We start from the raw sequence: 12,806 nt of genomic DNA, 5'->3' as shown, positions 1-12,806 counted from the left end.
AGAACTGTCATCATTATCATCATCAGAACGTCCAGAGGCATCGTGAGGTTCCTGCTGCCAAACATGCCGAAGCTTGAGAGAAAACTCCGAGAGAAACCAGCAGAAACATGAACACGTCTCAAAACTCGTTCTGCTCTTCTCTCTGACTGCACATTCAAACATCTCTTCCAAACCAGTATGTGTGATATCAGTAGCGATCTGTACTCAATAAAGAATGGCTGTCCATGCTAAGCGGGAATCAATGAGCCAATCACGAGTGAGAACTACATTATGACTTCATCACGTCTGGTGCAGAAGAGTTTGTCTACACCACGTTCACATTCAATCTTCACTCTAAAAATACAACGGAAACAAAACAAAAAGAGCTGCAAAGGACCATTGAAGGAACTTTATTTGTAAGAGAGAATAATTTAGGGTTGGGTTTGTGTTTGGGGTTCAGTTTTTCATCTGGTGTTTAACGACACCTCATGACTCCATGGCTGATTGTGTACAATGTTGTTGACGCTGCAAGCAGCACTAATTACTAAAAGTAAAAGCAACCAATATTATTCAGAAACATCTGTAAGAATGAGACCGCAGGACTTCACAATACTGAGATTACTGCTCCATTAAATACTACTTAATATTCCTTTAATTGCATTTCCACCTCAACTATTTCTTTCTGAAGATCCATGGAAACACACACTCCAACTGAACGGCAGGTGTGTGACGAGTTCACAAGGTCACTGACCTGAAGTGACCGTAAAGGGTAAAGGTCAACAGAGAAAACAGCTTAACTAAGATATGGCAGTAAAATGTTCCATAGCACATCACCCTTGAACAGCCCAACGTGTGATGATGATGACATCACTGATGACATCACAGGACTGAAGCAGCAGACATGTTCAGACAGTTTCAGTGTTGAATGGAAAATGTCTCTTAAGCTGCAGATGCAAACTAGAGTCTGATAAAACACTCTTCTGCTGTACTAGTGTTGTAGATTCCTCTTGATTCTTTAGAGAATCTTTCACTTCAGTGAAACATCAGAAAACTTCAGTACATTTACAAACCCACTGCTTTCATTGAGAACTTGTGCACACCTCACGAAACTGTAGAAAATGTGGATATGAAGTTCGGGACAGTTTCAGACGTGTTGGGAATGTGTTTAAAAAAAAACCTGCGCTCTCGTTCCTGTCTTTCAGTGGATTAATGGCCATCTTCTTCTCATGCATAACTTCAATTGAAAAAAAACATCTAGACATTGTTGTCGTGTTCTGAAGCCTTCAGGGAATTCTGTGAATTCTCAGAAATAGCACTGAACTCACACACAGCATTATGAGACCCAATAAACAATGACACGCTGTAAGATTTTCTGTGCAGTTGCATTACTTCATGAAGATAAAAGACCTGAAAACCAGCCAGAGACGCAGAGAACGAGAAGCAGCTGGCAGCAGAATATCACTTCCAGAACACAGACGTCTCTTTAGAGTCCTACACACAAGACTACCATTGACACATGTACAATAATACAAGCATTGCATTCTTGGAAATACCAGGTAAATAACATGCTATATGAAGATGGTAATCATTCAGTTCCATGGTACCAGGGGCGTCACGAGACTAGCGATGTGTGCTTTGTGAATTATTCACTCTTTCGAGTCAGTTATTTTCAATGTATTGGTCAAACAGGTTGGCAAAATGGTCTGAATCGGTTCATAACTGAATCTCTGACAGTTCACTCATGCACTGAATAGTTTGCACATACTAGGGCCGATACGACCAGATATCAATATATCACAATACGTTTTCTCATGATCATATCATATATCATATAAACACACAATACATTTACTGTAGAACACTGTTATTTCCAAATCAATTTAATGATCTCACCAAGAGAGCCGTATGCTCTTCATCAGACATCAGTATATAACTGAAATATACCCAAATATATTACAAATGATTCATAATCGGATCAAATTATGATATTGTGATCTATCGCAATATATAGAATTGTGACGTGTATTGCAATATGTTTTGTATCATGAGGTGCCAGGCGATGCCCAGCCCTAGCACTTCCTGAATCGTTTGGAACGGTTTCACACGCAACTTATCGTTTGGAACGGTTTGAACACCCTTTTTTCTCCCCAATTTGTAATGTTCAAATCCCACTAATTACTACGTCCTCGTGATGGTACAGTTACTCGCCTCAATCCGGGTGATGGAGGACGAATCTCAGTTGCCTCTGCTTCTGAGACCATCAATCCACTTATCTTATCACGTGCTGTTGAGCGTGTTACAGTGGAGACGTAGCGTGTGTGTAGGCTTCATGCTATTCTCCACATCATCCATGCACAACTCACCACACGCCCCACCGAGAGCGAGAACCACATTATAGCGACCACGAGGAGGTTACCCCATTTGACTCTACCCTCCCTAGCAACCGGGCCAATTTGGTTGCTAAGGAGACCTGACTGGAGTCACTCAGCACGCCCTGGATTCAAACTCACGACTCCAGCGGTGATAGTCAGCGTCAATACTCGCTGAGATACCCAGACCTCTGGTTTAGCCACACTTAATCATTTGGAGCAGTTTTCCATGTACTAAATTGTTCATAACTGTTTCACACACACCTTTTCGTTTGGAGCGGTTTAGACATTTATTGGTTTGGAGCGGTTTAGACATTTAATGGTTTGGAGCGGTTTAGACATTTAATGGTTTGGAGCGGTTTAGACACTGAATGGTTTGGAGCGGTTTAGACACTTAATGGTTTGGAACGGTTTAGACATTTATTGGTTTGGAGCGGTTTAGACATTTAATGGTTTGGAGCGGTTTAGACATTTAATGGTTTGGAGCGGTTTAGACACTTAATGGTTTGGAGCGGTTTAGACACTGAATGGTTTGGAGCGGTTTAGACACTTAATGGTTTGGAGTGGTTTAGATACTTAATGGTTTGGAGCGGTTTAGACATTTAATGGTTTGGAGCGGTTTAGACACTGAATGGTTTGGAGCGGTTTAGACACTTAATGGTTTGGAGCGGTTTAGACATTTAATGGTTTGGAGCGGTTTAGACACTTAATGGTTTGGAGCGGTTTAGACATTTAATGGTTTGGAGCGGTTTAGACATTTAATCGCTTGCAGCGGTTTAGACATTTAATGGTTTGGAGCGGTTTAGACACTTAATGGTTTGGAGCGGATTAGACACTTAATCGTTTGGAGCGGTGTAGACACTTAATGGTTTGGAGCGGTTTAGACACTTAATTGTTTGGAGCGGTTTAGACATTTAATGGTTTGGAGCGGTTTAGACACTTAATTGTTTGGAGAGGTTTGGAGCGGTTTAGACACTTAATCGTTTGGAGCGGTTTAGATACGTAATGGTTTGGAACGGTTTAAACCCTTAATAGTTTGAAGCAGTTTCACACACACTTCAACGTTTGGAACAGTTTTACACTCACTTAATCGTTTGGAGCGGTTTCACACACCGTTAAATAGTTTGGAACGGTTTCACACACACTTGATCATTTGGAGCAGTATCACACACTCTTTATGGTATGGAGCGGTTTCACACACATTTAATTGTTTGGAACAGTTTCGTACACACTTAATCGTTTGGAACGTTTTGCACACACTTAATAGTTTGGAACGGTTTCGCACACACTTAATCGTTTGGAACAGTTTAGTACACACTTAATCGTTTGGAGCAGTTTCGTACACACTTAAATGTTTGGAGCGTTTTTTCACACACTTAATCATTTGGAACGGTTTCGCACACAATTGTTTGGAGCGTTTTTTCACGCAATTATTTGTTTGGAATTGTTTCACACACACACTTAATCGTTTGGAACTGATTCACACACACTTGATCGTTTGGAGCGGTTTCACACACACTTTATCGTTTGGAGCGGTTTCGCACACACTTAATCATTTGGAACGGTTTCACACACATTTAATTGTTTGGAACGGTTTCATACAAAGTTAATTTGTTTGGAATGGTTTCGTACACACTTACTCATTTGGAACAGTTTTGCACACACTTAATCGTTTGGAACGGTTTAGTACATACTTAATCGTTTGGAACGGTTTCGCACACAATTGTTTGGAGCATTTTTTCAAGCAATTAATTGTTTGGAGCGTTTTCGTACACACTTAATCATCTGGAGCGGTTTCACACACACTTAATCGTTTGGAGCGGTTTCGCACACACTTAATCGTTTGGAGCGTTTTCGCACACACTTAATCGTTTGGAGCGGTTTCACACACACTCAATCGTTTGGAACGGTTTCGCACACACTTAATCGTTTGGAGTGGTTTCGTACACACTTAATCGTTTGAAATGGTTTCGCACACACTTAATCGTTTGGAGCGGTTTCGTACACACTTAATCGTTTGGAATGGTTTTGTACACACTTAATCGTTTGGAATGTTTTTGCACACATTTAATCATTTGGAACGGTTTCGCACACTTAATCGTTTGGAACGGTTTCGTACACAATCGTTTGGAGCGGTTTCACACACACTCAGTCGTTTGGAACGGTTTCGCACACACTTAATCGTTTGGAACGTTTTCACGCACACTTAATCGTTTGGAGCGGTTTCACACACTTAATCGTTTGGAACGGTTTCACACACACTTAATCGTTTGGAGCGGTTTCACACACACTTAATCGTTTGGAGCGGTTTCGTACACACTTCATCATTTAGATCGGTTTCACACACACACTTAATCGTTTGGAGCGGTTTCGCGCACACTTAATCGTTTGGAACGTTTTCATACACTTAATCGTTTGGAACGTTTTCGCGCACACTTAATCGTTTGGAGCAGTTTCACACACCGTTAAATAGTTTGGAACGGTTTCACACACACTTGATCATTTGGAGCGGTATCACACACTCTTTATGTATGGAGCAGTTTCACACACATTTAATTGTTTGGAACACTTTCGTACACACTTAATCGTTTGGAACGTTTTGCACACACTTAATAGTTTGAAACGGTTTTGCACACACTTAATCGTTTGGAACAGTTTAGTACACACTTAATCGTTTGGAGCAGTTTCGTACACACTTAAACGTTTGGAGCGTTTTTTCACACACTTAATCGTTTGGAACGGTTTCGCACACAATTGTTTGGAGCGTTTTTTCACGCAATTATTTGTTTGGAATTGTTTCACACACACACTTAATCGTTTGGAACTGATTCACACACACTTGATCGTTTGGAGCGGTTTCACACACACTTTATCGTTTGGAGCGGTTTCACACACACTTATCGGTTGGAACGGTTTCGCACACACTTAATCATTTGGAACGGTTTCACACACATTTAATTGTTTGGAACAGTTTCGTACACACTTAATCGTTTGGAACGGTTTCGTACACACTTACTCATTTGGAACAGTTTTGCACACACTTAATCGTTTGGAACGGTTTAGTACATACTTAATCGTTTGGAACGGTTTCGCACACAATTGTTTGGAGCGTTTTTTCAAGCAATTAATTGTTTGGAGCGGTTTCACACACACACTTAATCGTTTGGAACGGTTTCACACACACTTAATCGTTTGGAGCAGTTTCGTACACACTTAATCATCTGGAGCGGTTTCACACACACTTAATCGTTTGGAGCGGTTTCGCACACACTTAATCGTTTGGAGCGGTTTCACACACACTTAATCGTTTGGAGCGGTTTCGCACACACTTAATCGTTTGGAGCGGTTTCACACACACTCAATCGTTTGGAACGGTTTCGCACACACTTAATCGTTTGGAGCGGTTTCGTACACACTTAATCATTTGAAATGGTTTCGCACACACTTAATCGTTTGGAGCGGTTTCGTACACACTTAATCGTTTGGAATGGTTTTGTACACACTTAATCGTTTGGAACGTTTTTGCACACATTTAATCATTTGGAACGGTTTCGCACACACTTAATCGTTTGGAACAGTTTCGTACACACTTAATCGTTTGGAGCGGTTTCACACACACTCAGTCATTTGGAACGGTTTCGCACACACTTAATCGTTTGGAACGTTTTCACGCACACTTAATCGTTTGGAGCGGTTTCACACACTTAATCGTTTGGAACGGTTTCACACACACTTAATCGTTTGGAGCGGTTTCACACACACTTAATCGTTTGGAGCGGTTTCGTACACACTTCATCATTTAGAGCGGTTTCACACACACACTTAATCGTTTGGAGCGGTTTCGCGCACACTTAATCGTTTGGAACGTTTTCATACACTTAATCGTTTGGAACGTTTTCGCGCACACTTAATCGTTTGGAGCGGTTTCGCACACACTTAATCGTTTGGAGCAGTTTCACACACACTTAATCGTTTGTAGCGGTTTCACACACACTCAATCGTTTGGAACGGTTTCGCACACACTTAATCGTTTGGATCGGTTTCGTACACACTTAATCATTTGAAATGGTTTCGCACACACTTAATCGTTTGGATAGGTTTCGTACACACTTAATCGTTTGAAATGGTTTCGCACACACTTAATCGTTTGGAGCGGTTTCGTACACACTTAATCGTTTGAAATGGTTTCGCACACACTTAATCGTTTGGAGCGGTTTCACACACTTAATCGTTTGGAATGGTACTGTACACACTTAATCGTTTGGAGCGGTTTCACACACTTAATCGTTTGGAGCGGTTTCGTACACACTTAATCGTTTGGAACGTTTTCGCACACACTTAATCGTTTGGAACGTTTTCGCACAAACTTAATCATTTGGAGCGGTTTCGTGCACAATCGTTTGGAACGTTTTTGCACACATTTCATCGTTTGGAACAGTTTCGCACACACTTAATCGTTTGGAACGTTTTTGCACACACTTAATCGTTTGGAACGTTTTCGCACACACTTAATGGTTTGGAACGTTTTCGCACACACTTAATCATTTGGAACGGTTTCGTACACACTTAATGGTTTGGAACGTTTTTGCACACACTTAATCGTTTGGAACGTTTTTGCACACACTTAATCATTTGGAACGGTTTTGCATACAATTAATCGTTTGGAACGGTTTTGTACACACTTAATCGTTTGGAACATTTCGCACACACTTAATCGTTTGGAACAGTTTTGTACACACTTAATCGTTTGGAACGGTTTCGCACACACTTAATCGTTTGGAACAGTTTTGTACACACTTAATCGTTTGGAACGTTTCACACACACTTAATCGTTTGGAACAGTTTTGTACACACTTAATCGTTTGGAACAGTTTTGTACACATTTAATCGTTTGGAATGGTTTTGTACACACTTAATCGTTTGCAACAGTTTTGTACACATTTAATCGTTTGGAACGGTTTTGTACACACTTAATCGTTTCGAACAGTTTTGTACACAATCGTTTGGAACAGTTTTGTACACACTTAATCGTTTGGAACAGTTTTGTACACAATCGTTTGGAACAGTTTTGTACACACTTAATCATTTGGAACAGTTTTGTACACAATCGTTTGGAACAGTTTTGTACACACTTAATCGTTTCGAACAGTTTTGTACACACTTAATCGTTTGGAACAGTTTTGTACACAATCGTTTGGAGCGGTTTCATACACACTTAATCGTTTGGAACGTTTTCGCACACACTTAATCGTTTGGAGTGGTTTCGTGCACAATCGTTTGGAACGTTTTTGCACACATTTAATCGTTTGGAACAGTTTCACACACACTTAATCGTTTGGAACGTTTTCGCACACACTTAATCGTTTGGAGTGGTTTCGTGCACAATCGTTTGGAACGTTTTTGCACACATTTAATCGTTTGGAACAGTTTCACACACACTTAATCGTTTGGAACATTTTTTCACACACTTAATCGTTTGGAAAGTTTTCGCACACACTTAATCGTTTGGAACGTTTTCGCACACACTTAATCGTTTGGAACGGTTTTGTACACACTTAATCATTTGGAACGTTTCGCACACACTTAATCGTTTGGAACAGTTTTGTACACACTTAATCGTTTGGATTGGTTTTGTACACACTTAATCGTTTGGAACAGTTTTGTACACATTTAATCGTTTGGAACGATTTTGTACACACTTAATCGTTTCGAACAGTTTTGTACACACTTAATCGTTTGGAACAGTTTTGTGCACACTTAATCGTTTGGAACAGTTTTGTACACAATCGTTTGGAACAGTTTTGTACACACTTAATCGTTTGGAACAGTTTTGTACACACTTAATCGTTTGGAACAGTTTTATACACAATCGTTTGGAGTGGTTTCGTACACACTTAATCGTTTGGAACGTTTTCGCACACACTTAATCGTTTGGAGTGGTTTCGTGCACAATCGTTTGGAACGTTTTTGCACACATTTAATCGTTTGGAACAGTTTCACACACACTTAATTGTTTGGAACGTTTTTGCACACACTTAATCGTTTGGAAAGTTTTCGCACACACTTAATCGTTTGGAACGTTTTCGCACACACTTAATCGTTTGGAACGGTTTTGTACACACTTAATCGTTTGGAACGGTTTCGTACACACTTAATCGTTTGGAACGTTTTCGCACACACTTAATCGTTTGGAGTGGTTTCGTGCACAATCGTTTGGAACGTTTTTGCACACATTTAATCGTTTGGAACAGTTTCACACACACTTAATCGTTTGGAACGTTTTCGCACACACTTAATCGTTTGGAGTGGTTTCGTGCACAATCGTTTGGAACGTTTTTGCACACATTTAATCGTTTGGAACAGTTTCACACACACTTAATCGTTTGGAACATTTTTTCACACACTTAATCGTTTGGAAAGTTTTCGCACACACTTAATCGTTTGGAACGTTTTCGCACACACTTAATCGTTTGGAACGGTTTTGTACACACTTAATCATTTGGAACGTTTCGCACACACTTAATCGTTTGGAACAGTTTTGTACACACTTAATCGTTTGGATTGGTTTTGTACACACTTAATCGTTTGGAACAGTTTTGTACACATTTAATCGTTTGGAACGATTTTGTACACACTTAATCGTTTCGAACAGTTTTGTACACACTTAATCGCTTGGAACAGTTTTGTGCACACTTAATCGCTTGGAACAGTTTTGTACACAATCGTTTGGAACAGTTTTGTACACACTTAATCGTTTGGAACAGTTTTGTACACACTTAATCGTTTGGAACAGTTTTATACACAATCGCTTGGAGTGGTTTCAGTACACACTTAATCGCTTGGAACGCTTTCGACACACTTAATCGCTTGGAGTGGTTTCGTGCACAATCGCTTGGAACGCTTTTGCACACATTTAATCGCTTGGAACAGTTTCACACACACTTAATTGTTTGGAACGCTTTTGCACACACTTAATCGCTTGGAAAGTTTTCGCACACACTTAATCGTTTGGAACGCTTTTACGCGACACACTTAATCGCTTGGAACGGTTTTGTACACACTTAATCATTTGGAACGTTTCGCACACACTTAATCGTTTGGAACAGTTTTGTACACACTTAATCGTTTGGAACGGTTTTGTACACACTTAATCTTTTGGAACAGTTTTGTACACATTTAATCGTTTGGAACGATTTTGTACACACTTAATCGTTTCGAACAGTTTTGTACACACTTAATCGTTTGGAACAGTTTTGTACACACTTAATCGTTTGGAACAGTTTTGTACACAATCGTTTGGAACAGTTTTGTACACAGTAATTTGGAACAGTTTTGTACACACTTAATCGTTTCGAACAGTTTTGTACACACTTAATCGTTTGGAACAGTTTTGTACACAATCGTTTGGAACAGTTTTGTACACACTTAATCGTTTCGAACAGTTTTGTACGCACTTAATCGTTTGGAACAGTTTTGTACACAATCGTTTGGAGCGGTTTCGTACACACTTAATCGTTTGGAACGTTGTCGCACACACTTAATCGTTTGGAGTGGTTTCATGCACAATCGTTTGGAACGTTTTTGCACACATTTAATCATTTGGAACAGTTTCACACACACTTAATCGTTTGGAACGTTTTTGCACACACTTAATCGTTTGGAAAGTTTTCGCACACACTTAATCGTTTGGAACGTTTTCGCACACACTTAATCGTTTGGAACGGTTTTGCACACACTTAATCGTTTGGAACGTTTCGCATACACTTAATCGTTTGGAACAGTTTTGTACACACTTAATCGTTTGGAACGGTTTCGCACACACTTAATCGTTTGGAACAGTTTTGTACACACTTAATCGCTTGGAACGCTTTCACACACACTTAATCGCTTGGAACGGTTTTGTACACACTTAATCGCTTGGAACAGTTTTGTACACATTTAATCGTTTGGAACGGTTTTGTACACACTTAATCGTTTGGAACAGTTTTGTATACATTTAATCGTTTGGAACGGTTTTGTACACACTTAATCGTTTCGAACAGTTTTGTACACACTTAATCGTTTGGAACAGTTTTGTACACACTTAATCGTTTGGAACGTTTCGCACACACTTAATCGTTTGGAACGGTTTTGTACACACTTAATCGTTTGGAACAGTTTTGTACACATTTAATCGTTTGGAACGGTTTTGTACACACTTAATCGTTTGGAACAGTTATGTACACATTTAATCGTTTGGAACGGTTTTGTACACACTTAATCGTTTCGAACAGTTTTGTACACACTTAATCGTTTGGAACAGTTTTGTACACACTTAATCGTTTGGAACAGTTTTGTACACAATCATTTGGAACAGTTTTGTACACAATCGTTTGGAACAGTTTTGTACACACTTAATCGTTTGGAACAGTTTTGTACACAATCATTTGGAGCGGTTTTGTACACACTTAATCGTTTGGAACAGTTTTGTACACACTTAATCGTTTGGAACAGTTTTGTACACAATCGTTTGGAACAGTTTTGTACACACTTAATCATTTCGAACAGTTTTGTACACACTTAATCATTTCGAACAGTTTTGTACACACTTAATCGTTTCGAACAGTTTTGTACACAATCATTTGGAACAGTTTTGTACACAATCGTTTGGAACAGTTTTGTACACAATCGTTTGGAACAGTTTTGTACACAATCGTTTGGAACAGTTTTGTACACACTTAATCATTTGGAACAGTTTTGTACACAATCATTTGGAGCGGTTTTGTACACACTTAATCGTTTGGAACAGTTTTGTACACAATCGTTTGGAACAGTTTTGTACACACTTAATCATTTCGAACAGTTTTGTACACACTTAATCATTTCGAACAGTTTTGTACACACTTAATCGTTTCGAACAGTTTTGTACACAATCGTTTGGAACAGTTTTGTACACAGTCGTTTGGAACAGTTTTGTACACACTTAATCATTTGGAACAGTTTTGTACACAATCATTTGGAGCGGTTTTGTACACACTTAATCGTTTGGAACAGTTTTGTACATACTTAATCGTTTGGAACAGTTTTGTACACAATCGTTTGGAGCAGTTTTGTACACACTTAATCGTTTCGAACAGTTTTGTACACACTTAATCGTTTCGAACAGTTTTGTACACACTTAATCATTTCGAACAGTTTTGTACACACTTAATCGTTTCGAACAGTTTTGTACACAATCGTTTGGAGCGGTTTCGTACACGCTTAAATGTTTTGGAGCGTTTTTTCACACAATTAATGGTTTGGAGTGATTTTGCATGTACTAATTCGTTTGGAGCGGTTCTGCACAAACTGAATCGTTTGGAGAACGCTTTTGCACTTAGTAAAGAAGTAGTGGATAATACAGAGAACCAAAAACAGCATGAAGTGGATATTTCAGTACTATCAACTGAAATAAAACCTTCAAATGTATCCTATGGTTTGCCAGTTATGTATAACACCTGCACCAGGATCAAAATACCAACAATACATGAAAACACTTAAAACATCACTATGGATTCACATTAAATAGTCATATATATTGGAGTACCATGTCATGTTATACAGTAATCACTCAATACATTACAATGACGCTACACAACAGGCCTAATCAATAAAAAACATCAGAAATTAATGCATCAAAGAAGATGATTTTCCTCAATTAACACCAATGAGTGTATCTATTTAATTTCACTTTGATTGATGAAGATCTGCGTTATTCTCACAAAAGTTCAAACATCATCGATCGCGCCGTGTGTTTCTGTAACGAATATTAATATAATTTATCCACCTGACACTCAAAACTCATTTCAAGCGGTGTGTGTGTGTGTGTGTGTGTTTGTTTCAATGTACCTGCTCGTGTCGCGTGCAGTAGGATTATAATAATCAGCGGGGTCACTCCATTAATCCGTGAATTCATCATCATCATCTTCATCATTAATATTTCAGTCAGCTGCACCGGACGGCGCTCGTGAGGCGTGTGTGCGGCACCTGGACCAGAAGAGACCGACAAACACCCGGAGGAGAAAAACCTGAAAGAATCCTTCAAACAGACTGCTCAACTTCAGATCTTTACCTCATGCATCCCCTCTCTCTCTCTCTCTCTCTCTCTCTCTCTCTCTGTTCTATCTGTCTGTCTCTCTCTCTCTCTGTTCTATCTGTCTGTCTCTCTCTCTCTCTGTTCTATCTGTCTGTCTCTCTCTCTCTCTCTGTTCTGTCTACCTCTTTCTCTCTCTCACTCTCTCTCTCTCTTCTGTATCTCTCTCTCTCTCTTCTGTCTACCTGTCTATCTCTCTCTCTCTTCTGTCTACCTCTCTCTGTCTTCTGTATGTCTCTCTCTCTTCTGTCTGTCTCTCTCTCTCTTCTGTATCTGTCTCTCTATCTATTCTGTCTGCCTCTCTCTCTTCTGTCTGTCTGTCTCTCTCTCTCACTTCTGTATCTCTC

The 12,806-nt window shown here is 39.5% G+C and overlaps 1 protein-coding gene across 1 annotated transcript in view; it reads right to left on the bottom strand.

The window, feature by feature from the left end:
- The window catches only part of col5a3b (collagen, type V, alpha 3b), a 63,873-nt gene extending 51,067 nt beyond the window's left edge, over positions 1-12,806 (bottom strand). Inside the window, exon 1 of the mRNA XM_052126178.1 lies at positions 12,216-12,806. Within this exon, the coding sequence (XP_051982138.1) occupies positions 12,216-12,300 (85 nt within the window). The 5' untranslated portion in view covers positions 12,301-12,806. The remainder of the gene's footprint in view (positions 1-12,215) is intronic.

The sequence above is a fragment of the Xyrauchen texanus genome, chromosome 5, assembly GCF_025860055.1.
Source record: "Xyrauchen texanus isolate HMW12.3.18 chromosome 5, RBS_HiC_50CHRs, whole genome shotgun sequence".
Lineage (NCBI taxonomy): Eukaryota > Metazoa > Chordata > Actinopteri > Cypriniformes > Catostomidae > Xyrauchen > Xyrauchen texanus.
This window is presented reverse-complemented; position numbering and strand designations above follow the sequence as displayed.